Raw genomic sequence first — 24,027 nt, forward strand, 5'->3', positions numbered from 1 at the left:
TAATGTGTTCTTGGTTGCTGACTCCTTGATGAGCCAATGGAACTAGTGGGTGGACCAGAAGTGGGCATCTGCTACTGTCCCCTGCCCACCATCCACCTCCCTATCCTCAGGGAATGACCTTCTGATTTTCCTCTGGGAAACTAGCCCTCAGCATTGCCCATGGCCTCGGTGGACTGCTGGTTGAGGTGCCATGCCCACCTGCAGCCAGAGGTCCATGAACACTCAGAGTCTCTCCTACAGGAATGTGAATCTTGAGACACAGATACTGAAAATGGCTGGAGTCTCTGATTCTGTGGTGGTTCCTGTGGAGGTGGTCCCAGTTCTGCAACCCAGATCACAGAGCACCATGGGTCTGTCCTTTCCAAAACCTCCAAGAGCTAAATGGCTTTTGCTTTTGACTCTGAGCTTTTTCATTGCCTTCCAACAAATTCCTTCCCCCCACACACCTAATTATCCAAAGTTAATTTAAATTGCTTGCAATCGGAGAAACCGCCGAGCCAACAAATCCAAGAGTTCAGAGGCAATTCCCTAATAAAGTCCATCCATGGGACAATAATTTCAAATCCCCGGCAGAAAAAAAAAACAATCAAAGCAGCAGCACTAATAAAACCTATGAACAATGAACAACATCAGATTCTCAGAGGGCCACTCCTGGGTCTGGCAATATTTATATACTCATATCCTCTCCTTCAACAGTCTCATAAGTGAGATATTTTCATGATGGCCAAGTAAGTTCATGGAAAAGCCAAAATTTAAAATTTTAGAAACATGAACTCCCTTCACTTTATTTCCACAGGGAAGCTATAAACCTGGGTTTTAAAGTGTGCATTTTCTCCCTACACTCGTCCCCTTTAAACTCTCGCCCAAAGAATCCTTGAAGTAACTCTCTCCTTGGTTCCCCCCCAACTCCCTTGCATTCATTCTCGGTTCCCTCCTGCACAGTTGCTCCTTGTGGGTGGTGTCTGCTACATCCTGCTGTAGCAGACACCCCATTCATGTAGCAGTGCTGACCACCAGCCCATCTGCTGGATCCCAATCTGGACCCTTTGGATCACCCAAAGACCTGCTTGACCCCTCCACAAGCTCCACACTGCACGTTGCAAAAGGAAGCTTGTCACCCTACTCAGGCCAATTGGTTCAGGCTGCTAAAACAAATACTATTCAGTGGATTGGCTTATGCACAGGGAATTCATTGGCTCCTGGTTTTCAAGTCCAAAATCGAGGGTAAAACAAGACAAAGCTTCCTCCCCAAAGACTGGCATTCTGGGGCTGGCTGCTTGTAGAAATCCTTAGGGTTCCTCAGCTTTTCCATCACATGGCAATACACATGGTAGCACCTTCTCCTTTCTCTCCTGAGATCTGTTGACACAGCATCTTGCTTCCCTCTGGCTTCTGGCTTTCTCTCTTGCTCTGTCTGAATTTCATTCTGTTTAAAGGACTCCAGGAATCCAGATTAAAGACCAACCTGATTCAGTGGGGCCACAGCTTAGCAACATCTTTAAGGGGGCTCATTTACAATGGGTCCCATGCCCACCAGAATGGAGACCAAGACCAAGAGCATGTCCACACTACAGTACACGAGTCAATCCACATTCAAGTCACTCTCGAATATGAACAATACCCAATTGAGTTATTTCCTTCATTTGTCATGTTGAAAAGCTAGAAATACCAGTTCACACTGTTTCATTGATCATTTATTCCACAAACATTGAGCATCTATGTAAAGAAGAACTCTGGGAGGATATTAAGGTAGGCTGTTTTCCCAAGTTCGACACCCTCGCACATACATACACATACATTTTTTATAGATGTCACATAATTCTTAAAGGGTGATGGACACTCAACTGTTTGGGTTTGTTTTGATTGTTATTTATTTTTCCACACAAAAACAATGTCCATCCTAGAACCAGCTTTCAGTTTCTATGTCATAAAATGAGAATGACAAAGCCTGCCCAGCTCAGCTCAGAGGCTGCATTTGGAAACCTATGCTCCTATGGGGCAGGAGACCAGGGATCAGACAGAGTGTGCAGGCCCAGAACTGTCCTGTGAGGCCTTCTCTTCTCATTACTGCAATCTGGGGCTCCACAAAGCTGCCCCCAGCCCTCCTTCACACTATCAGTACATGGGGCAACCACTCTTGTGACCAGCTCTTTAGAAGCCTTCCTTTCCCAATAGTCACTGACGCCCCAGGCTTGCTCCTTCTTCAGAAGACAAGGAACCTCCCATCATCAGAAGAATGTAGACTTATTACCAAAATATTTCAACCCTTTCCTTTTTACAACTCCCACCATAACACTGGGCTCCGTGCTGCATTTCTTTAGCATTTGGTAGATTCAGTTTATAGGAGCAACTCCCATTAACTATCATATCGCCATGCTCTCCAATCGTCACATGAAACTCAACCCTGTAGTCAAATAGTAACCCCTAAGCTTGGCAATTAAAATTCTAAGTCAACTAACCTCATGCTTTCTATCCAACCCTTTAAAGTCATCTATTTCTCTTCCCACCTTGGGTTCTTGACTCACTTCTACATAAATCAGTCCTTCATCTTTCCCTCCTCCAGTGGAGAACCCCACAATGTGTTCTACAGAAAACACTTATACTGTATAGTGATACATATTACTGAAGAAATGAAAAAGAAGTTCTATGGTCAAATGTTTGATAACACTCATTTCAATAAAGTGGCAGTGAACCATTTCTGCAGGCATTCTCAAAGCTCTTAAGACATAAATGTGCATTGTGCATCTTGATGAAACACTCTGTACTTTTTCCAAATGCCTTCAGTTATAATTATTTTAACATGTTGGTTATCTTGAAGTACTAGAGTTCTGAATCCTGCACATTTGTAAAGAAGGCTGTTTACTTATAGCCCACAGAAAGATTTTCATCTTTCACAAGGGCTTGTCACCGACCCCAAAACTCCATCTTCTTATTAATACCTTAGCATTGACTTTGCATCTCTGGGTCCCGAGCTCTAGTCTGGGTTTATTCTGGGTCCCAGGAATTCCTTTGACTAAAATTTTATTCCAGACAGAATATGGAGGAGCATGCCTGCCCCAGCACAAGTAAAGAGGAGAGCAGTACCATGAGGGGGATATACATTCAATGATTCTTCGTACATTGAACAAGAGGTAGTCACTGGAAGCTCAGCAATCCACAAAGATGGAGCAAAGCTGCTAATATTGCCACCCATGGTACGTGCTTTCAGCTTTTTTTACATCTGGATGTAGTTCATTTGACAAAAAGTGTTTTGATGTTCTCTCCCAAATCAGGTGCTGTTCTTAGTCAGATGGAAAGAGATGAAAGATTGGAATTATCATGAGCTGGGACGAAGGCCTGATTCCTAATCTCTGCTATCAACCTCAGTTGTTTTTTTTAAGTAATTCCAGGATATGCTTGTCCCTTCATTCCTTCCCTCTTTCATACTTCTACTTGTGACCCAAAGTGTATATTCTGTGGGTGAACAAAGAATATGATTGGATGAAATGTAATCATCACAAAAATAGAGATTGAAATGATATGTCCATAAATCTGGGACACCACAAGTTAACGAGCCAACAGAAACAAAAACACTCTGTCTCTGGCCCATGGGTCACCCAAATAGTGGGAAGGCTGCCCATAATCAGATACTTGGCATTCTCCATATACAAACAGGAAGTAGGGGAATAAAGGATAAATGGTCCCTGGCAATATACAAACATACAATTTCAGGCAAGGAAGTTCCTAAATATAACCTCATTGAATGGCCACCCACCAGTTACAGCTTTGCAAAGCACCGATCAAAATTCAGCAAGTGTATTTCTCGAGAAGGCCCAGTGATGTGGGTTCTGGGCCTCTGAAAATGCAGCAGAATTTTCTTCTTCTGAGCATACTGCAAGAATATTTCTGACCTAAATGGGAACAGATTGTTTTCTCTGCCCTCTTCTTTTCAGGAACTTTTGCACATGAGATAACTAAGCGTACCTTCTCCATCTGCACTCAGGTTCTCATACGAGTTCCAGCGGATCAACGGGTCTGCAGTGTTGTAGTCGACAATCACTCCATGATCGTTGCACAACTGTTCAGACCCTGCCATGGCACAGGTACCCAGCGTTAGTCCTAGCAAAGCACAGCACCTCCACCTGTCTTTCCCGAATGATGATGGCACATGAAGTTGGCCTGATGTGAGTGCCCAAAATGAAATGACTAGATTCATCATCCCTCCTTCTAGGAGTTAGAGCATCATCAGGGATAGCAAGATAGTTTGCATTAGTTTCAACAAATTGAATAACAGTTAAAACTGCTCAGAGATTGCCTGCTTGACCATAAGGGAGGAATAAAATAAGGTTTCAGTGACTAAGACATTTCAAAGAGTCAAGAGGCCATTCTGGAGGTTACTTCTGTGCAAGTTTCATCCACAGTATGCCAAATACCAACCAACAGTATTCCTGAAAATCCTAAAAAAAAAAAAAAAAAAAAAAACCAGGTCTCTAAGACTCTGAAGTTTTACTTAAGTTTAGTTTTCAGAAACTTGAAACCTCCAGATTGTTGCTATACCAGATAAGCCCTGAAACTTAGAAGTACTAACCTCTCCCAGAACATCAACTAGTTGCATTCCTCTACCCCATAATGTTGACACTCCCCTCTCCCCCCCTTTTTGTGTTTTGGTGCATGTTCTGGGAACTGAACCAGAGTCTTCCACATGGAAGGAGAACATTGTACCATGGAACCACTCATGCAATCGACACCCCTTTTAAGCATGAAGAAGTTAGAATGGTCATTGCCCAAGCAGCCCTGAAGACTGAGAGAATAATCAAATGAGAGGAAGGAGTTGTAACAGGGAAGTTAGGATTTAAGAAAGGATTATCACTACTGAATCATTATATAGATATTTCTTTTTAGTTTCTGGGGTATTAGAACAGCCAGAAGGAAGTACCTGAAATTATGGAACCACAACCCATACTATAGTTTGAAATTCGCTCTATAACTACTAGTTAGACTGTAATTTTAAATTTATCACCTTTCTGTATAAATGTTATATTTCACAGTGAAAATTTTTAATAAATAAATAAACAGATAGAAAAATGCTCAGGGAAAGAAGAGTTGAATATTTGCTATTCTCTAATGTGTTTCAGGCTCTGGGTTCTGAGGGCTACTTATGAAAACACTTGGATGGTTTTAAACATCTGAAAATAGGACTAGAGGTATAACTTAAGTGCCAGAGGAGATGGGTAGGAGAGGCAGGATTTGAATACAGGCCTTATAGGCTCCCAAATCTATGTTTTCCTTTGATCATTTTAAGAATCCAAGTTGATTTTTATTGTACAAGTCTTGCATCTAATTGTCCATGCCCAATTCTCAACAATGAGTACAGGAAAAGGGCTATTATCTCCCATGGCTATTAAAAACCGAATTAAAACTTTCATACACATGGACCCTGGTGATCAAACTCAATGACTTGCCTTGACAGTAAAGGGACTCATTCTTTTTTAAATATATTTTTATAAGAAAGAAGAATGTGCTTTGCAAAGAATATTTGCAGTCAATTGTAATTTTAATCCCTTCAAAAAACATGTGGCTTTTTGGGGGAGAAGTAAACATTCAACACAATCTTGCAGGAGAGCAAGAGGTGAAACCCCAAGAATATCAGCAGGGCAGGCTCCCAATTTGAAGATCCTAGACCCAGTTCCCCACTACTGGGCAAATCATGCCCACTTCTGGGTCTTAATTGCCAAGCCACCACCTTCCCACTGTCCAATATTCTTTTCTTCTTAATAAAGAAATATTTTCCAGACATGTACAAGGATAAGAGACCAGTCCAACAACACAACATATCCATCACCCAACTCCACTCACCCTCATCATTGTGCCACCCCGTATTCTGCTAACTACCCACCTTGAATCCTCTCAGGAGTGGCTGAGAAGACTAATTCAATCTTCCCATAATCAGGAAAACGGTCATCTAAAAAAGAAATAGTATTTCAACAAATCTGAAGATGATGAATCAGTGAGGATCACACAGATTAATTTTGGACTTAAGTTCCAACAGTACAGAATTAGTCCAAAGCCTACAATAAACATACCCAGGGATATGGGAAGGATGGGTACTTCCATTCTTTTCTATCATTTTATTTCTATGAGAGATCAATGATAAATTTTTCCTGGGATTGATCACAATAATTTGATCAATAGACTAAAATATAGGGGGGAGATAATAGTAGGGCCCCTAATGAATGGTGTGCCCTGGAGGGGTTTGGATGAAAAAGTTTATATTGTATTTGTGTTTCCACAATTAAAATTAAAATTAAAAAAAATAGAAAGACGGAGCAATTAAAGAGACAATGACAATTAAGTGCAATACGTGATCCTGGACAGCAACTAACAAGGGAGGAGAAAAGGCTCCAAGGGACACTACTGGGAATATGAATATCCTGGAATGTCGTATTTTATTGCACAAGCCTTACATCTAACTGTCCACGCCCAATTCTCAACAATGAAAACAGGAAAAGGGCAATTATGCTCGGTTGCTATAAAAACTGAATTTTTAAAGCTTATGTTGGAACATAAGCTTTATATCAATGTCAAAGTTCTTGAACTTGATAACTGCACTAAAGGGGATTATGTAAGTGAATTGCCTGGTTCTTCAGAAATGCACATGGCAGTATTAAGTATGACGCATACAACCTGCACAAGTGTTCAGAAATGGGCCAATAAATATATAGACAGACCAATGGTCAGATAGGTAGAATGATACAGCAGATGTGGCACAATGTTGAAACCAGTGGATATGGGCATCTGGGAGGGTAGGGATGGGTTAGAGTTCTCCAGAGGGGATTTGTATTATTTTTTTAACTGTCCTACAAGTTTCAAAGAATTTCAAAATAAAGCATTTTAAAAAAACCACCAGGTCCTGTCTGGTGCCTAGCTGCATGCTCCCCCTCACAAGGACACCCTCATTCTCCAGGTGCACAGATGCAGCCAACCTGAGCCTCACCTTTGCTGGCGTCATCCAGATCCTCCTTTCCAAACACGAGCCCATAGCCCTGAACAGCCCCTGTGTGAAACTGCAGGCGGAAGATGATGTCACGGGTGGACGAGCGGTATTTCTTGTGGTAACACTTTACCTGGATTAGAGGAAAGGAAAACCAGATGGGGCTGTAGCTGGAGGAGCACGCAGGCATAGCCTGCTTTTAGCAGATGTGATGGGTGTTGACACAGCGCGGCCCAGCTCTAACCCTGGAGAATGGGGGTCTCTGGAAATGCCTTGGGTAGTGCCCGAGCGCTCCTTTGGTTGAGTTCTTTCCTAGACCTTCTAAAGATGTTTCTTCCCTTGTGTGATTATGATGGAACAAACGTTTTGAAATGCCACAGTTCCTAGTTTTTGGATGGGCCATGCCCAGACCCTTTTAGACTCATGAGAACATGCCCCATTTTGGAAATCATCTGGAAAGATGAGCTCCCAGGTGTTTTGTTAATCCCCTTCTAAATTTTAACAACTGATGGTGAGTTGTATCTCAACTGTCTTTGTTTCAACTTAAAGCCTTTCTAGTTTCACAAAAGAAGAACCAGTGACATAAATGGTTCTGTGCATGTTATAATTTAGAGACAGATAGGAAGAGAGGGAGAGGTGGAGGAAGCAAGAGAAGTGGGAGAGAAAGAGGGATAAAGAGAGAAAGAAGGAAAGAAGGAGAGTGTTAGGCAAAGAGGGAGAAAAAGGCAGAGAGCAAAAGAGAGAGGAAGGAGAAAGGGGGAAGAGAGAGACAGAGTAAGAGGGAGAGAAAGACATTTATTTTCATCTTCTTGGGCTCTCCAAGTATCCCAGAGATGATCACTTGAGATAAATCTTCAGAATCACCACGGAAGTGATATGAAATTGCAGAGGTGACATCCCCTGCCTCTGAAGGATGGCCGCACCCAGCTGGGAAGCCCCCTCAGCAGACACCTGGCCCGGTGAGCAGGGAAATTTGGGAAGAGCAGGAGGCCTGAGGTCCTTTCCCATCTTTAAGTAGGGGAAGGCCTAACTCCCTGCCCTCCCCTCGGTGCCCACAGAACTGGCCCTGAAGGGAGCTGGGTTTCCAGCCGACCTAGATGAATGAGAACAGTCCAGGACAATGTGCGGGAAGGAAAGCAGGGGGCTTTTGCATCCCCCATACAGAAGGGGTAGAGCCCCAGGCCAACTGGGCAGATATGCAGGCCCCTTGCAAGGGCTCTCCAGGTTGGATTCTGCTCTGAGATCACACAGCTATCCAGGCAAGAGCCGGTGGGGATACCCAGCTCCAGTAAGAAGGGGAAAGCTGGAGATGCAAGGGTTTCTTTTCTTGGAGAAGGATGGGTTTAAACTATTTAAACAGGAAATGAGAAAAAGCCACCACAGGTATGATGTAGACTAGTGAGTCAGGAGAATTTCACAGGTGGAAGTTCCATGATTCCAATTATCCAGCGTTGTTATCACTAAAGAAGAGGGGTAAAAAGTGCCTCAAGATCTTGTGGCCCATGAATGTTGAGAACGTGTGACCCTTTGGGCAAACAGAAGTTGTTTACCTTTATACTATCTACGAGGAAACAGTCTGCTAAATAAATGAAAAAAATGTAAATAAGGCAGCCAGGAGAAATGTTCCATGTTGACAAACACTTACTGCCATCACAGGCACTGGCAGAGGCTATTAGAGGGGAACTGGATTCACCCCTCTTTTCCAGGATCCCTGGAGTGAGGTACCCTTCACTTTGTTACTAATCAGCAATAAATTTAATGAAATGATAAAGCCTCAGTTTTTCTCTTTAATGGCAAATGTCACGTGTCTCTGTATGCTGGGTCTGCTGTGATAAATATCACACACTGATTTGGCTTAAACAACAGGGATTTCTTGTCTCACTGTTTTGGAAGCTAGAAGTAAAAAATCAAGGTCCTTTGCTCTTAAGACTTGCTCTTATGAAGCTTATTTATGTAGTGGAGTAGTTAAGCCTACCTAAGAGTTACTCCCGGAAAACCTATTTTGCTGCTCAGGTATGGCCTCCCTTTCTCTCTAAGACCAATTCTGCAAGTAAAATCATTGCCCTCCCCACTACATGGGACATGACAGCAGTGAAAGTTTCCTTGGCAATGTGGGACATGACTCCCCTGTCCCTGGCATCATGACAACATGATCGATAACACCTTCCTGAGTAAAAGCGGGAAAGAAATGTAACAAAATAAGGTGTCAGTGGCTGAGAGGGTTCAAACAAATTTGAGAGGCTATTCTCGAAACTACTTTTATTCAAGCTTCAGCTAAATATCACAGTTTGCCAAACCCCAACCAACATCATTCCTGTTATCCCAAAAGAACACTGAAGGCTCTATCTGAGATTCTACAAAAGTTTCATGCACTAACTTTACTTGCCAGAAACCTACAACCTACAGATGGTTCCTAGGCCAGATAGGTCCTGAAACCCAGAGGGGCCAGCCTCTCCAGACCATCAGCTAGTTCCACCTCTATTTCCCATATTGTCAAAACCCTTTTCCAACATGAAAAAGTTAGGATGGGCACAGCCCAAATACCCCTAAAGATCGGAAGAAGGATCAAAGGAAGAGTTATAATAGAGAAGATAGGATTTAACAAATGAGTGACTGTTGAATCATTGTATTGATATTTCTTTCATTCTCCAGTATCCTGTAGCAGCTAGAACGAGAAACCTAAAATTGTGGAACTGTATGCCATATCAAACTCTGAAATATGTTCTATAACTGCTTGTTACAATGCACTTTGAAATTTATTGCTTTTTTTGTATATGTTATATTTCACAATAAAAACGTCAAAAAAAATCAAGGTCTTGCCGGGTTGTGCCCTCTCCCGGAGTCTATGGCATCCTCCTGAGGCTTTCCACAGATCCTTGGGGTTCCCTGGCTTACATTGCTACCTTCGCCACGTGGCAATCTGCCTCGTTCTCTGGCTTCTTCTGACTGACCGCATCCTAATCTCCTTTGCTTCTAAGGACTCCACATGGACGAAGGCTCAACCTAATTCGATCTGCCTCACCTAAATAGGTTCTCTGACTATCCAAATGAGTCCACACTTCAACTAAAAATAACATCTTCAAAGTTCCTCTTATAAATGGCTTCACATCCACAGAAGCACAGCAGATGAAGACGTGAACATGTCTTTATGGGGGATGCGATTCAATCCTGAACAGCATGTTGACCACAGATCTTCTCCCCAACCACTGTCTGATGAATTCTTAATCTTCCCGCAGGATCCAGTCAGAGCCACCTTCTCAGCTTTCCATCAAGAATGTGCTCACACTTATACCCCCTTGGTGCTCCCCAAGCCCAAGGCCTACATGCACGGCACTGACCTCTCCACAAATGCTTTGGCCACCCCTGATTGCAGTAGAGAGCCCTGGAGAAAGACCCTTTTAAGGAAGGGGGTAAATTACACACACACACCCCCCAACACCTCCAAACACACATGCACACTGTCTCCAACCACCACTAAAAGATGGCAAGTACCCCACTCTCCTTCTTTGCCTACTTCCCATTGGATGCCTTGGAAGTGAAGAAAAGGAAGAGGGAGGATCCAATTCAAGCCATTCTTGCCTTCAAAGATTAAAAAAATTAAACACAACAAGGCAAGGCCCTAAAGGTGACAGATCTCCAGAGTTCCCATGCAGCTATGGCACAGAGACAGTGAGCATCCAGAAAGCAGAGCCCATTCAGGCATGGGTGCCTTTGTCTGCCTACAGTAGTTAAGGAAGACTTCTTAGAGGAGGTGATTTTTGCCTAGGACACTGCAGACAGGAAGAGTATCCTGGAGAACAAAATGGGGGTGAGGAGACTACAGGCCCTGGACACCAAAGCATGAGTATTTCACCCACTAAGTCATCAAAGAGCTCAGTTTACTTGCTGGCCCCCTGCTGTATGCACTTCCAGGTCCCAGTCCTACCCCTACCCTCTCCAGAAACCTAAGGCTCTTGCAAGTTTCCTCTCTGCCCCTGCTTCCCACTAGTACTCATTACAGCACATGAATGCAAACTATGGTGACTCATCCTGCAAGAATTCAAACTAGGCTGTACACACCAGGCAGAGGGGAAGAGTTCAGCCCTGAGTGTGGGGGTGGATAGGTGGGGGGAGGGGGAGCAAGGGGAGAGAGGGAGGAGAAGGAGATGGGATAACCCCCAAGTTTTACCCATAGAGCTGAAAGAGCTGGGCTCTCATCAGGCCCGTGTCAGTCATGCATTTGAAAAAATCTGTAAGTTTTCATAGCACAAGTCTCAAACACTGGTGGGGCTCAGAAATGGAAGGAACTGTGGTCTACTCCAGTGTCCCAGGACCATCTGTTGCCCTGCACTAACAGGACACTTGCCCTGGATATTCTGACAACAGTTTACCTTTGGGTGCCGTCTTGAGATCCTCATCTTTGAGTAAGATGCAACAAAATCATACTCTCTCTGTTGCACACGCAGTGTCTTTTCCCCATTTCTAAGGGGAGGTAACTACCCACCCCCACCCCCTCCACTCCTCCTGCATACTCAGGAACTGACTCCAGTTCTCTTCTGCAACACATGGAAACCCTTTGAGGTCTTGCCAGTGTGCTGTGTCCCTGGCAGCCACTATCAATGGGTCAGACTCGGACCTTGAGATGACATCTGCCCACCAGCCAGGCTCCTCAATGTTCAACCATTATGGATTATCAATGTCAGGAAATCTTTTTAGCATTACGGAAAAGAGATCAGAAATGTGCTCTTAACAATCAACGGAAAGAACTAGCAACATTTTGCTTGATACAAAAGCCTGGAATTCCTCCTTTTAATATATAAAGTGAAAAACATTTCACGAAGACTAGTGATTTAAGTATGTTATTTTCCCTTCCTCCCTCTGGTTTCAATATTTTTATTCACTTAGGTCTCTCCAAAGAGTTTCTAGAAAATATTGATCCTTTGCATTTATATTTTAGAATATCCTCACTTGAAACAACAATCCAAAAAGCTGCAGTCTCAATTTTGTAGTATGGAAAAATAAATACTAAGCGTTGCATCAAATCACCAATGCTGGTTCCGGGGCATGGGGCGGGGTGGAGGTTTATGTCACAACTCACCGGCAATGCTCAAATCTTGGGAAAGCTATATAGTTTCTTTGGAGTTTACCCATGAATACAACTTGTAAATTCAAATGTCCATGACAGCTGTTATATTCATACACCCATTACTTACAGACTATGAACTTATAGGGAAACCATTGGTATTCGAAAATGTTGTGCTGAGTGACTAATGACTTGGTGGAAAATCTATAAGCATTCTTGTTCTCCTTTAGCCTGATGAAAAATTTTGGAATCCTTGGCCTGATCTTACATTCCAAGAGCTGCATAACAGTATGCCTGTGCACTCAACTGAACCCAGGGCTGATGGTGAGCAGGAACTAAGCCCCTTGAGCTGGTTTGCCCCTATAGTAAACCAAGTGGAATGAAAGGCACACATGGCTGGTTCCTTCATGTTGAATGAATTCTGATGTAAAGAGATTATCAACAGATCTGATGTTTAAAGACAGCTGATATGCCTTAGTCCACATGGATATATTTTATTTCAGGCTCTCCATTCACAATAGAAGGAACACCTTGAGTCAAAGGAGTCAAAGCTGGAGGTCAGACCTCAAAAGTATCTGCCCCTAAAGCAGAGGGGAGCTCCAAAGCACATTCATTTCCTACTCCTCTCTCCATGGGCCAGTTATTCTCAGCAATAGCCCCTATTCAGATTTAACTTTCCCCAAATGATCTAGGTTTCCATGCAGATAATAAAAATGGCAAAACAAACAAACAAACAACCCAGGACCCTCAAAGCACCACTTAACAATAAAAAAGTCACACCCTGTTTCAACACACTTTCCTGGTGTCCTCCAGTGGCTTTCTACCCAGGCCTCAAATAAGTTCTTCTTCAATTTAAATGTTTAAAACATTTGATAGATAACCCACTTAAGTCAGAGGACTTATGTCATCCAAAAAAACCATAATATGATTTCCCTCAGAGTTAAAAATGATTTCCAGTGGTCACAATAGGGCAATTCATTATCAAAAACCATTGGAAGGTTAGTGGACATTGGCTGTAAATGAGAATCTATTAAACACACTGTGCTAAGAATAGCTTAAGACCTGAGCCCGGTCTTAAAGATTCATGGAATAGCAAGGAGAGACAAAGACATAGCCAGAGATCATCACAAAATAGTGCAGTGAGTGGGACAACAGAGGTCTGTAAAAACAATCTGTCATGAGAGCAAAGTCCAAGGAAGGAAGGAACATCACCTTCATTCTTTCTGAACTTATATAAGTGCACTCTGTAAGAAATAATCATTAGGAAGTTCTCTGCGACAACTTTTTTGAGGAGGGAGCTTCTTATTGAGCTCAGTCAGGTCACTGAAGCGAGGTCCTAAAGCCCAGCAGCCATGAAGACAAAATCTAAGTGGGCAGTGGATTTGCCCAAGAAGAGGCAGCAAGATCAAACATGTCAGAGGGAAAAGTGTTTACAAGCTTTGAACCAGAGATACCAAGATGGAAGGGGATGACAAGCTGGATCAGGTCACTGGATCCTTGCCAGATAAGCAATGGGCTTGCTGCCCAGTATGAATTCTTTATCAAGGTGATAAAATGACTCAATGGTTGTGGTGGTGTTTTTGCATGGCCCATGAAGGCAATGCCTTCTTATCTGACAACACTGTATTTATGGAACATGTTGAGGTCCTGATCTCTTAGCAAGGGTGGACATAAGAATCTGACTTTCAGTGAAAAGCACATTGCAGAGAAGGGATGGGTTGCATCTGTACTGGGGTGTGGCTGAGTGGGGAGCGGGGTTTGGCTGAGTTCAAGCAAAAGCAGAGAGTTGGTCCACGTTGATTTTGCAATCGTCGGTAACAGTGCCAGCCACTACCTACCAGACCTGGAGGAATAACAAATAGAGCTCCACTTTCCCAGGTAATGTTCTTGACCAGCAGTTAGAACTAACTATGGGCTTTAGTTCTTTGTCCATTTGTCCCATGCCATCTTTGTTAGCAAGACCCAATGCATAATTCCTCACGAGGACAGACAGGTCAATTCGTCTGCAAGCAAGGCAGCCAGTTAACAAAATCAAGAAGGAGAAAAATAAAAGAGAACAAGATGCCATTCCAAAGGACAGTGTTGAACGACAGAAGCCAGATTTTTGAAGCTATTTTCCTTCTTCTAGAGCACGAAGGTGGCCAAAGAAAAACACCCAAAGAAAGCTGAGGCTGAGACATCTGCAGCCTTTTGGGTGGTAAATCTACAAAAGCATTTTCAGCTTCTTAGGATTCTTTCCAAGTCATGATCATTGCCAAATTCTTTATGAGAAATCAGACTGCCTGGAGAGCTGAACCTTTACACAGAAAGTGCCCTTTAACTCATTTTTCCCCATCTGCGGCTTCCTCGATTTACAATAGGCTCAATGAATTTGCAGAGGTACCCGTCAAGAAACAGTGCCCATGAAAATTTGAGGGCTGCAAAATAAAAGCAGCATGTATTCTGTGTGCTTTTTATGACCATTTTTTTGGCTCATTTCGAGATGGTGGAGTGGCTGGAGAGGAAGAATTTGGTGCTACTTCAGAGTATCAAAGTCTCAAGAAATCTAGCACCACTTTAAATGGGAGGAAGAAAGATGGCACCCTCTATCCTCCAGGAATGCTGTGCCAGTAGCAAGGAAGATTCTACAGCATTTTTTTCTGCCCTGTGTTGAAGCTTGGATTCTTATGCATATGGGACCAACAGGACTAGGATTATCAACCCCATAGATTACAGTCTGAGTGGTATCTACTGCCCTCAGCCATGGTGGTACTGCAGCCTCGACCTCCAGGCCATCCACCAACTCAGCTCTGGTGTGCATCTGTCCATCTCTGAAATGCTGGTCTTCGTCTCTTCAAATCCCAGGATCTTCAACTTTGCTCTGTGGCACAGGCACACAGGGACGCACTAGGTTCGCTCTGGACTAGAGGTATTTGCTTGCATATCTCATTAAACAATTAGACTGTAAATTCCTAGAGGTAGGATCTGTACAGTATTCTCTATTATGTCCTCCAACATTAGTCAGCTCAGGACATACTGTGACCATGTGTTCCCAAATGAATGCTGGTGAAAGATCACAGACTAAGGTGTCAGACAAAAAATGATCACTATGAATCTTACTAAAATTCTAGAATTGGCTTGCTTAACGAACACAGACAAAAAGCACTTTCTTTTGGAGAGAGAGAGAGAGAGAGAGAAGTGAACTGAGCCTCTCTGCTAATCATTTCTATCAGTGCAAGGAAAAATGCTGCGATGGAAAAATGCCACTTTTCAGCTGTAACCCACATCATTATTCCTCTTTGACTCTGATAAGGATACAGAAATAAGTGCAGAGTATACAAAAATGAATCATAAACACAGGAAGTAGAAACTGAGTAATCATACATTCCTAAAAATACTCCACATTAGAGATGGATAAAACTGCAGGAAGGAAATGACTTTATCAAAGTAAGTATCTCCTGTGAAAAAATCTGGGATATGGTATTTGCCAATATTTCAAATAGCAACACATAATTCATGGAAAAGGTGCCCTGTGGCATCAAATATTCACCCCAAGAGATTTCCATGGCTCCACCCGGACATCTGATTTCCAACACTCTGGCATCCCCACAAATTCTTCACAGGTGGATTCACTTAGAAAACCCCGCCATCTCATGAATCATTAGTCAGTTGCTCCCCATATACAGAAGTGGGGGCACCAGCTCCCCAAGACATCAGGTTCTCTAGATTAACAGTATGAGGTACGTTTTTCTGGCAGAGACCCCGACCTACCCAACTTGCTGAAAATTTAGCCTGGCTAGTTGTCTTCTGCCCCCAGCCTCAGGCTCCTCATCCAGAAGACTGGAAAATAAAAATGCACTTGATCCAGTGCCACGACCTGATCAGCACTTAATCAAGCTGCTATTGCTCCGCTCTGGCTTCTCAGATATTTATCAAGTGTCTGTCTCCTCTCTTACCAGGATGGTGGCAGCCTCTAGAGAGTCTAAGATAAGTAAGCAATGGCCCCTGCCCTTGAGGTGCTCAGCTCCCCTGGGGAGGCAGACCCAGTACCAATTATTTAAATACAGTCTAAGGACAGGCTTAGCCACATGCCCAGAATCACAGAGCAGAGAGAGACAGACACCAAACCTGGACAGGCAGCATGAGCAAGGCGCAGGGGAAAGGGATGATGTGACATGCAAAAAAAAATGACAGATGTGTTACTGGAGCTAAGTGATTAAAAGGGAGTGGAAAAAATGAGAGACTTCTATGTCCCATGAAGGAGTGTGGACTTTCTCTTGTGGACATTCGTTGATAAGCAAGGAAATGCTGTTGTCAGAGCCAAGCCCCAAATTCCACGGATGGAGGATGGACCATATGGGTGAGGCAGGCACTGTCCAGGCAGGAAGAGGGTAAGCTGGAGTGGGGCCCTGGCAGTCATGATGAGAGTCAGGAAACCTTCCAAATGTAAAGCCAGCATCATCGAGCAGAGGTGGGGGGGGACGGGACATGTCAAGGATGAAGCTCAAGTTTACAATTTGAGGAAAGGGGAGGGTAGGGAACCCTCAAAACCAGCATTCTGTCTTAGGGACAGAATGAGGTCATGTTGCACAAAAAGGAGTTGGAGGGTGGGTGCTAGGAGGGGGTAGGGGAAGACGTCTGATCTGGGGGGCCTTCACTTGACTGGAGTGAAAAAAAAATAAAAGGCAAATTAATCACAGTGGGCGAAGCCAGGGGAGAAAGTGGGACAGTGCTAGGGAGAGATGGAAGCCTGGAGAATGCACGCTTCATGAACAGCTCACAAAGGGGCTGGAGAAGGCTCCAGGGAGGGATGGGTAAGCAGAAAGCAAAGGAGGCTTCATGTAGGAAATTAAGGGAAAAGAAAGCTCCACCAAAGAGAAGAGACACAAATGAATGAATGCAGGAGAGAAGGCTAGAATGGTAAGATCTAACGATGCATGCTGCAAAACCAGTCACTGTGGTGGGACAGAGGCCAGAACCAATGCCTTGGAGTCAAAGAGTGAGAAGGAAAATGGAGAGTTAAGTGAGTATATCTCTCCTCCCCTGAAATTAGACTAAGAAAAGGGAGAGAAAAACTGGATAGTAGCCAGAAGGGATAACAAGTCAAGAGAGCGTTTGGTGCCAAGCAGAAGGAACCAATGGTGAGGTACAGAAGAGAAGACACCAAGAGACCTGTGAAGACACAGGAGAGCCAGGGTCCCAGGCAAATTGGAAGACACTGGTCTGGAAGGTCACTAAGAATGCAGAAGAAGGGGTAGGAAGGCAGATGGACTTCACTGACATTCGCACGGCACCCCACACCAGAACAACAATCCCTTTGTCCCTCTCTGACCCAAATTCTACTCAAGATTCAAACTCAAGTTAAAGAGTAAACTCCTTTATGCACCCTCTGCATACTATATCATCAGACAGGGACAGGTCTTCTGTGAGTTTCTGAGACTCTTTCCTGTGTGTCACTCTAGGTGCTGGTGGTTAAGCTCTGCCATCTGGGACCTTCTATCCCAGGCTCCTTCCTACCAGTCTCACAGTCAAAATGAACATGTGGGACAGGCTTCTAATACTCTCCTGGGATTTTTCCCAAACATTCTCCTCTAACCCTGATTTCACTGCTTCCTAACATGCCCTCTTTCTGCATCATTTGTTTTTCATCCTGTAAATGCAATGTTCTTCATGTCATCATGCCCTTACTTGGATCTGGAGCTTCGTTCTACTTCTCTAGGTCTGAATTCTCCTTACTCTCCTTTGCCACAACTCCCTCTTTCTCTTCGGATTAAGCTGTCTGTATAAATGATATACAGAGTCCAAAGGACCCTCCACTCCAGCTCTGGACCTCATGCATTTCCAAGTGCTATAAAAGAGGAGAGATAAAAACAGCCCCCAAACAACTCTAGACTGTCAGCCACCTGAGGGTATGAATGAATCTTGTCTTTGTATCCCCAGCTGATGCAGGGGCTAGCTCATCAGTCTTTCAGCATCTCTTCTTGTTGAATAACTGCATCTCCAGTAGTACTGAGGAAATAGCAAGCACTTCACAAATGCTCTTGAGTCTTCTTTACCTGCTACATGCCATTTAGAATATCCCCATTCATTAAGTAAACTCACAATTTTGAGTTAGAAATGAAAACTCCTAAGAAGGTTCAAATAGGTATCATTTTGGATCTCCTGTTATAGCAAAGAATGACCAGGAATCTTTCAGACCCTTCAATGAATAGCCTGGGGGGTTGATGGATAAATATATTTGCAAACAACAAGGGGCCACTTTCATACAATGCAAAGCACCTTTCATGTAGTTTCTGGATACTCTGAAAGCTTCATCTTTCATATAAAGATAATTCGGGCAAAATCATCCTCCAGCACACAGGAATCATGCTTCCCTGTGTTTGTGCAACTACAGCTTCAACAGCCTCCCTGGAATGCCTAGGCATTTCATCTAGGAATGGCATGTGGTCACAGGGCAAGCTCCAGCATGCCTGATGGGGAATGCCTCCTCTACCCACTCATAGCCCCTCTCCTGCCGCCCCACCCTATTCCTGGGCCTGCATCCCAGAACCCGAAGGCCAGACCACTCACCTCCCATCTCACGGCCATTCCAAAACCTCCTACGCTAGCCCTCTGAGGGCCGCCTTCCAGCTGCTGTGACTAGAACTCATTTGATGTTTACCCTCTGCACAGCTGTTGTCCTACATGGGAAGGTCATGAGGCCATGTGCTCTGGTTACAGGGGCGGGAGGCTTGGCTTCCCTAGTACCTGCTCCCAGGTGGGACCCAGGCCAGCTTGGAAAGGCATGTGGTGCAGGGTCACCTAGAACGAGGATGGAGCCCCCCCCCGGCCACCATTCCACCAAGGCCATGCTTTGGGCTGGTCTAGAGGACAGCAAAGAAGATGCCTCAAGTTCATATTGATGTGACACCTACTCCTGCCAGGTGCTGTCTGTCTAAAGAGAGTTATGGGAATGTGCTCATGGGACCCTCACGAACCCTGGCATGAACTTCACCTTATAGAATGGGGCAATTCAAGCCCAGGTAGGTTAAGCGACTGGCCTAAGGTCACACAGACTATTTTTATGTGGGAGACCTGATTGGAACTCAGATGGTGGGGGAGGGGTACAACTCTATAGCCAGTTAAATCTGTATGACTTCCAGGATCCATGTCAGTCTTCATAGTGAATTGTGTCTCGCAAGGATATTCTTCTTACTACTTCCAGTATCCTTTCTTTTATCCTAGCTACTCCTCAAATTGACTTTCCTATAAGGATTATATTCAAGGTGTAATTCAAATTATTTATGACGCATAAAAGAGTTTTGACAATACCACATCTCTCAAAAGAAAAACACGAAAGCATATGACTCCTACAGAATCTGACTCCAACCTACTTGGATAACTCATTTTGTAACCAATGACTTCTCAACAAATGGACCTCCATCAGAGGGCTTGAAGCTTGGATACTTTGTGCTCTCAGTTTGCAATGGCCTTATCAACCCTGGTCACCTTGGGCCCAACATGCACATCAATTCCCCAGGGGACCCTCTCCCCAGCTCAACCCAAGTGGGGCTACAGCAGTACACTGAAGATTCCTCCCCTGCAAAATGCCCATTTCCCTCACCAGGTACCTGCAGGACAATGATTTCATTCTGTCCCCACTTCCCTCCTTTCTTGACAAACACTCTGAAAAGCTCAAAACACTGAAGAAATGATTGTTGGATAAATAAATGATTTGCAAGAAAGGAGGAAAAGAGGGAAAAGTGCGGGTGAAAGAGGAAGTGGAAAAGAGAAACTGGAGAACAGGAGGGAGTGGGAGAGAATCAGGAGGAAAGGAAGAGGGAGAAGGATGGGAGGAGGAAGGGAAAGAGGAAGTGGGAGGGAGAGGGATGGAGAAGATGGAAGGAAGGAAAGAAGAAGGAAGGGAAGAGAGACTGGAGAAGGAGGAAGGCAGTTGGCGGGGGGCAGATGGGCATTTCAGAGGACTTGGGGTTGACCCCACAGCCAGTTGGACTCACAGAGACCCCACAACCACCCAGTCCTCAATTAGGGGAAGGGAGAAGGATCATCACATGCTTTTGGGAGCAGAGAGAGTGCACACTCTAGCACATGTCTCTCCTCATGTCTCGGGGTTTCAGCTACCTCCTGCAGATCACTGCAAAGGGACATAGTCATAAGTACCTACTACTGACCATGTTGAGTTCCATTTGTGAGATGCCAACTCCCAAAGACCTCCGGCCATGATAAGTGGATGGCCATAGGGGCCAGGGAAGGGAGGGTGTCAGAGGACCTGGGGCAAACCCTAACACAGTATCACTGCCCTACCTCTCAGCCCCTCCAGATCCTGGGTGCCTTCTGTTTTAAGCTGGAACACTGGGACCTACCTCATGGAGCTGTGGGTAGATTGAAACTATAGTACATATAGAGTCCTGACTAGTGTTAGATATACAATTGGTGCTCTATCAACGCAGGGCCCCTTTACCCAACAACTCCAGGAAATCCCTGGGAGACACTACCCAGGCTGCACTCCCAGGAGAACATATTCAGGAAGAATAGTGAAGAAACACAACTCTTTTCTTCTTCTCTACTCTTCCTCTCTCATCATCCAAAAGGGTGACGTTCTAGAGGTGTTGCTTCAAAACACTGCTAAGAGACCAAATTCCCCCTTTTCCTTCCTCCTTGAGAGACAGTGGAATACAGTGGTTCAGAAAATGGGCTATGGAGTCAGATAACACTTTTATAAAATCTTATAAAACTCTATGTGAGGAATCAATGATGTAACATTCATAAAGTGCTTGGTGTAATGTCCTAAACCTAGAACACTTCAACCAATTTGCTGTTGGTATTAATGTTTACTCCCTAACAAGCATGTCCTAATTGCCTTCTCAACCTGCAGAATGTTTCTCTCACTCTAGGTAGCATGTGATGCTAGACACAAAACTGGGAGGGCTGGTCTACCCCCTACCTCTCAGCCCCAGGGGCGCTTACAGAGGAACACAATCAAATGTAAATATATAATAAAGTCCTCATTCTTATTAAACTCCCTGATTTGATTTTCGTGAGTCCTCAAGATGGAGGAGGTGACGTTCACCATCCATTAAGAAAGGGTTTGAAAATCCAAATTTTTAGGGGAAGGTATGAAAATCCTTAAAAACTTTGGATAACTCATTTATCAAAAATAAAAGATGACTCAAACGTTATCTGCTTATTAAAGCATGTTCTTTAAGGACATATGACAATTACATTTAAGTTATTCCATGCATGCTGATATAAATATATGTTTCTTAAAGTTTTTCCTTATTTCAGAACAAACGCTTTCCTAAAATTATTTTAAACGTCTGGCTTTTTTGATTTTCAAGCACAAACAAGGCAAAAGTTTAATAGCTAATCTCAACCAAGAACCAAAACACCCAAGAATCAAAATTATCAGGAGAAATGATTGCTTTGATCACTAACCAAGCTGTAATAACATTATATATTTCATACTTTAGCTATTAATGATAAGTCAATATTTCAATGCTACACCCACTCCCTGAAAGCCCTATTAATCAGTTTATGACTGTGAATTACAGTCATAAAACCAGAACCCTCAGATGTTCAGTGGAGAAGACAGCTGGAGGGAGGGAGTTAGGACTTTAATTTCAAATTTATATATATCAAATAGTTGTATAATGAGATCTGGACAACAAAGATTTGTTCTGTCTTTAATTAAAATAGATTTACTCAGAAAATTAATCAAAAGCCTGAAAGTAAAGGCTATTTTCCATTCTTTCTATAGTTTCTTTGTTTTTTTTCTTTGGGGGGGGCGGGTTGGTGCAGGGAGCAGAGGGGATTATTGCCTTAAGATAAAATTATTATTATTTTTTTTTTGTAGAGCTGTGTTCCAGTAGCCATGTTTCTTTTTAATTTTTTAATTTTATTTTTTTTTAAATACCAAAAAACACCAAACAAATGCAAACATTCCTATTTTGATCATTCCGTTCTACATATAAAATCAGTAATTCACAATGTCATCACATAGCTGCATATCCATCAACATGATCATTTCTTGGAACATTTCCATCTATTCAGAAAAAGAAATAAAACGAAAACAGAAAAAAAAATTTATACATAACATACCCCTTACCCCTCCCTTTCATTGATCACTAGCATTTCAAACTAAATTCATTTTAACATTGTGACTGTGTGATTGTGAAAACCTTGTGTCTGATGCTCCTTTTATCTACCTTGTCAACAGACGAGTAGAACATAAGGAATAAAAATAAATAATAAGGGGAACAAATGTTAAAATAAATTTAGTAGATTGAAATGCTAGTGATCAACGAAAGGGAGGGGTAAGGGGTATGGTATGTATGAACTTTTTTTCTGTCGTCTTTTTGTTTCTTTTTCTGAATTGATGCAAATATTCTAAGAAATGATCACGATGATGAATATGCAACTATGTAATGATATTGTGAATTACTGATTATATATGTAGAATGGAATGATCATATGTTAAGAATGTTTTTGTTTTGTTTGTTGTTATATTTTCTATAAAAATTTTTAAAAATGTATGTATTTTTTTCCTTCTGAGTGTCTGCAACCGGGCCAGCCAGGACATGCCTGCAGCGACTCGTACTTACCATGATATCCCCCTTCAGCAGCTGGGCTGGCTCTATGGCAATGCAGATTCTGCTTTGGTTCTCTGGGCCAACATTGCTTTGGGATAAACAGAGAAAGATAGATCAACGTGCAGGACACGTATCTTCATGATTTCATGGAAGGAATACATTTGAAGATAGCAACGCTACAGTATTCTAACTTCTGAGCATCTCTCCTATGGAAATGAGTCAAAAACTTTCAAAGAAGCTAGCAGACAGTGTCATGAGAGTTTTATCCCTGTGAGTGTATGGCCTGAAGTCACTGAACGTCCAATGCGAAGGGGTGGCCAGTGAACCACCACTTGGGAAACGCTTCCATATAAGCTACAATGCAACTAGAAGGCATCATCCATGTCTGCTGAGTCCAAGGGAATCTGGAACCATGAGAATGGTTCATTTTGAGGGGTGGCATGGGGGTGAGAGCATTCTTTACCTTTATTAGCTTTCTTTCAATGTTCTTGAAATGCTTTATCCAAAAACCAAAGTACAAACCAAAAGAGCTCAGAAATTACTTCAGGTTACTCGAACAGTCTTACCTGCTTATTAAAGCAGGTTCTCTAAGACCGTATGACAATTACATTTAAGTTATTCCATGCATGCTAATAGCAATAAATGTGCCTAAATTTTTTCCTGATTTCAGAATAAAAGCTTTCCTAAAATTATTTTAAATGTCTGGCTTTTTTGATTTTCAAGTACAAAAAAGGCAGAAATTTAATAGCTAATCTCAACCAAGAACCAAAACACTCAAGAATCAAAATTATCAGGAAAATGATTGCTTTGATCACTAACCAAGCTGTAATAACGCTAACTATATTTCATGCTTTAGTTATTAATGATAAGTCAATATTTCAATGCTATACCCACTCCCTAAGGCTGCATGGTCTAAAACTCAGTTGAGAAAAAAAAGAAAAAACAGAATCAGACACTTTTGTAGGACTCTTTCCAAAATGTTGACTTCTGAAAGGCAAACGGCTGTCTTCCCTTGAAGCTCTACCCTCCACACTCATTTTGTCACAGAGCCATTAGGAGGCACAACAATAGGACATCAGCTCAGAGACAGAAGGAAGTCAAAATGGGATGAAAGGGCCACCCTAGGGCTTTCCCTGTCAAATCCATCCCTTGGTTTCCTACAGTCACTTTTTTACGCCCTCTGTCTTCCTGAGAAATGCAGCTCAGGCTAGACCATTTACATTTCCAGGGGTAATTAGAAGTCCCAGCACTAATTACATCCTCCTAGAAAAGCCTGGTACTTACTAGATCCCCGAGGTGTACACAGGCTGCATGGCTTGGTAGAGCTTCAGAAAGGGCCGGCATGCTGGAAAAAAGAACAGAAGCATTTGTAAAGGTACTTGCATATCTGGTTGTATGGAGAGGTCAAGAGTGAATAGGAGTTTTAG

General features: G+C 43.1%; 1 protein-coding gene across 9 annotated transcripts in view; it reads right to left on the reverse strand.

Moving 5' to 3' along the window:
* Window positions 1-24,027, reverse strand: part of TNS3 (tensin 3) — a 434,926-nt gene that overhangs the window by 132,900 nt on the left and 277,999 nt on the right. For all 9 annotated transcript variants that reach the window (XM_077118747.1, XM_077118732.1, XM_077118722.1 and 6 more), the window contains 5 exons: window positions 23,885-23,945; window positions 22,613-22,688; window positions 6,974-7,103; window positions 5,876-5,941; window positions 3,964-4,068 (listed from right to left, as the gene is read on the reverse strand). In XM_077118747.1, coding sequence (XP_076974862.1) covers window positions 3,964-4,068; window positions 5,876-5,941; window positions 6,974-7,103; window positions 22,613-22,688; window positions 23,885-23,945 — 438 coding nt within the window. The remainder of the gene's footprint in view (window positions 1-3,963; window positions 4,069-5,875; window positions 5,942-6,973; window positions 7,104-22,612; window positions 22,689-23,884; window positions 23,946-24,027) is intronic.

Source organism: Tamandua tetradactyla, chromosome 1 (genome assembly GCF_023851605.1).
Source record: "Tamandua tetradactyla isolate mTamTet1 chromosome 1, mTamTet1.pri, whole genome shotgun sequence".
NCBI lineage: Eukaryota > Metazoa > Chordata > Mammalia > Pilosa > Myrmecophagidae > Tamandua > Tamandua tetradactyla.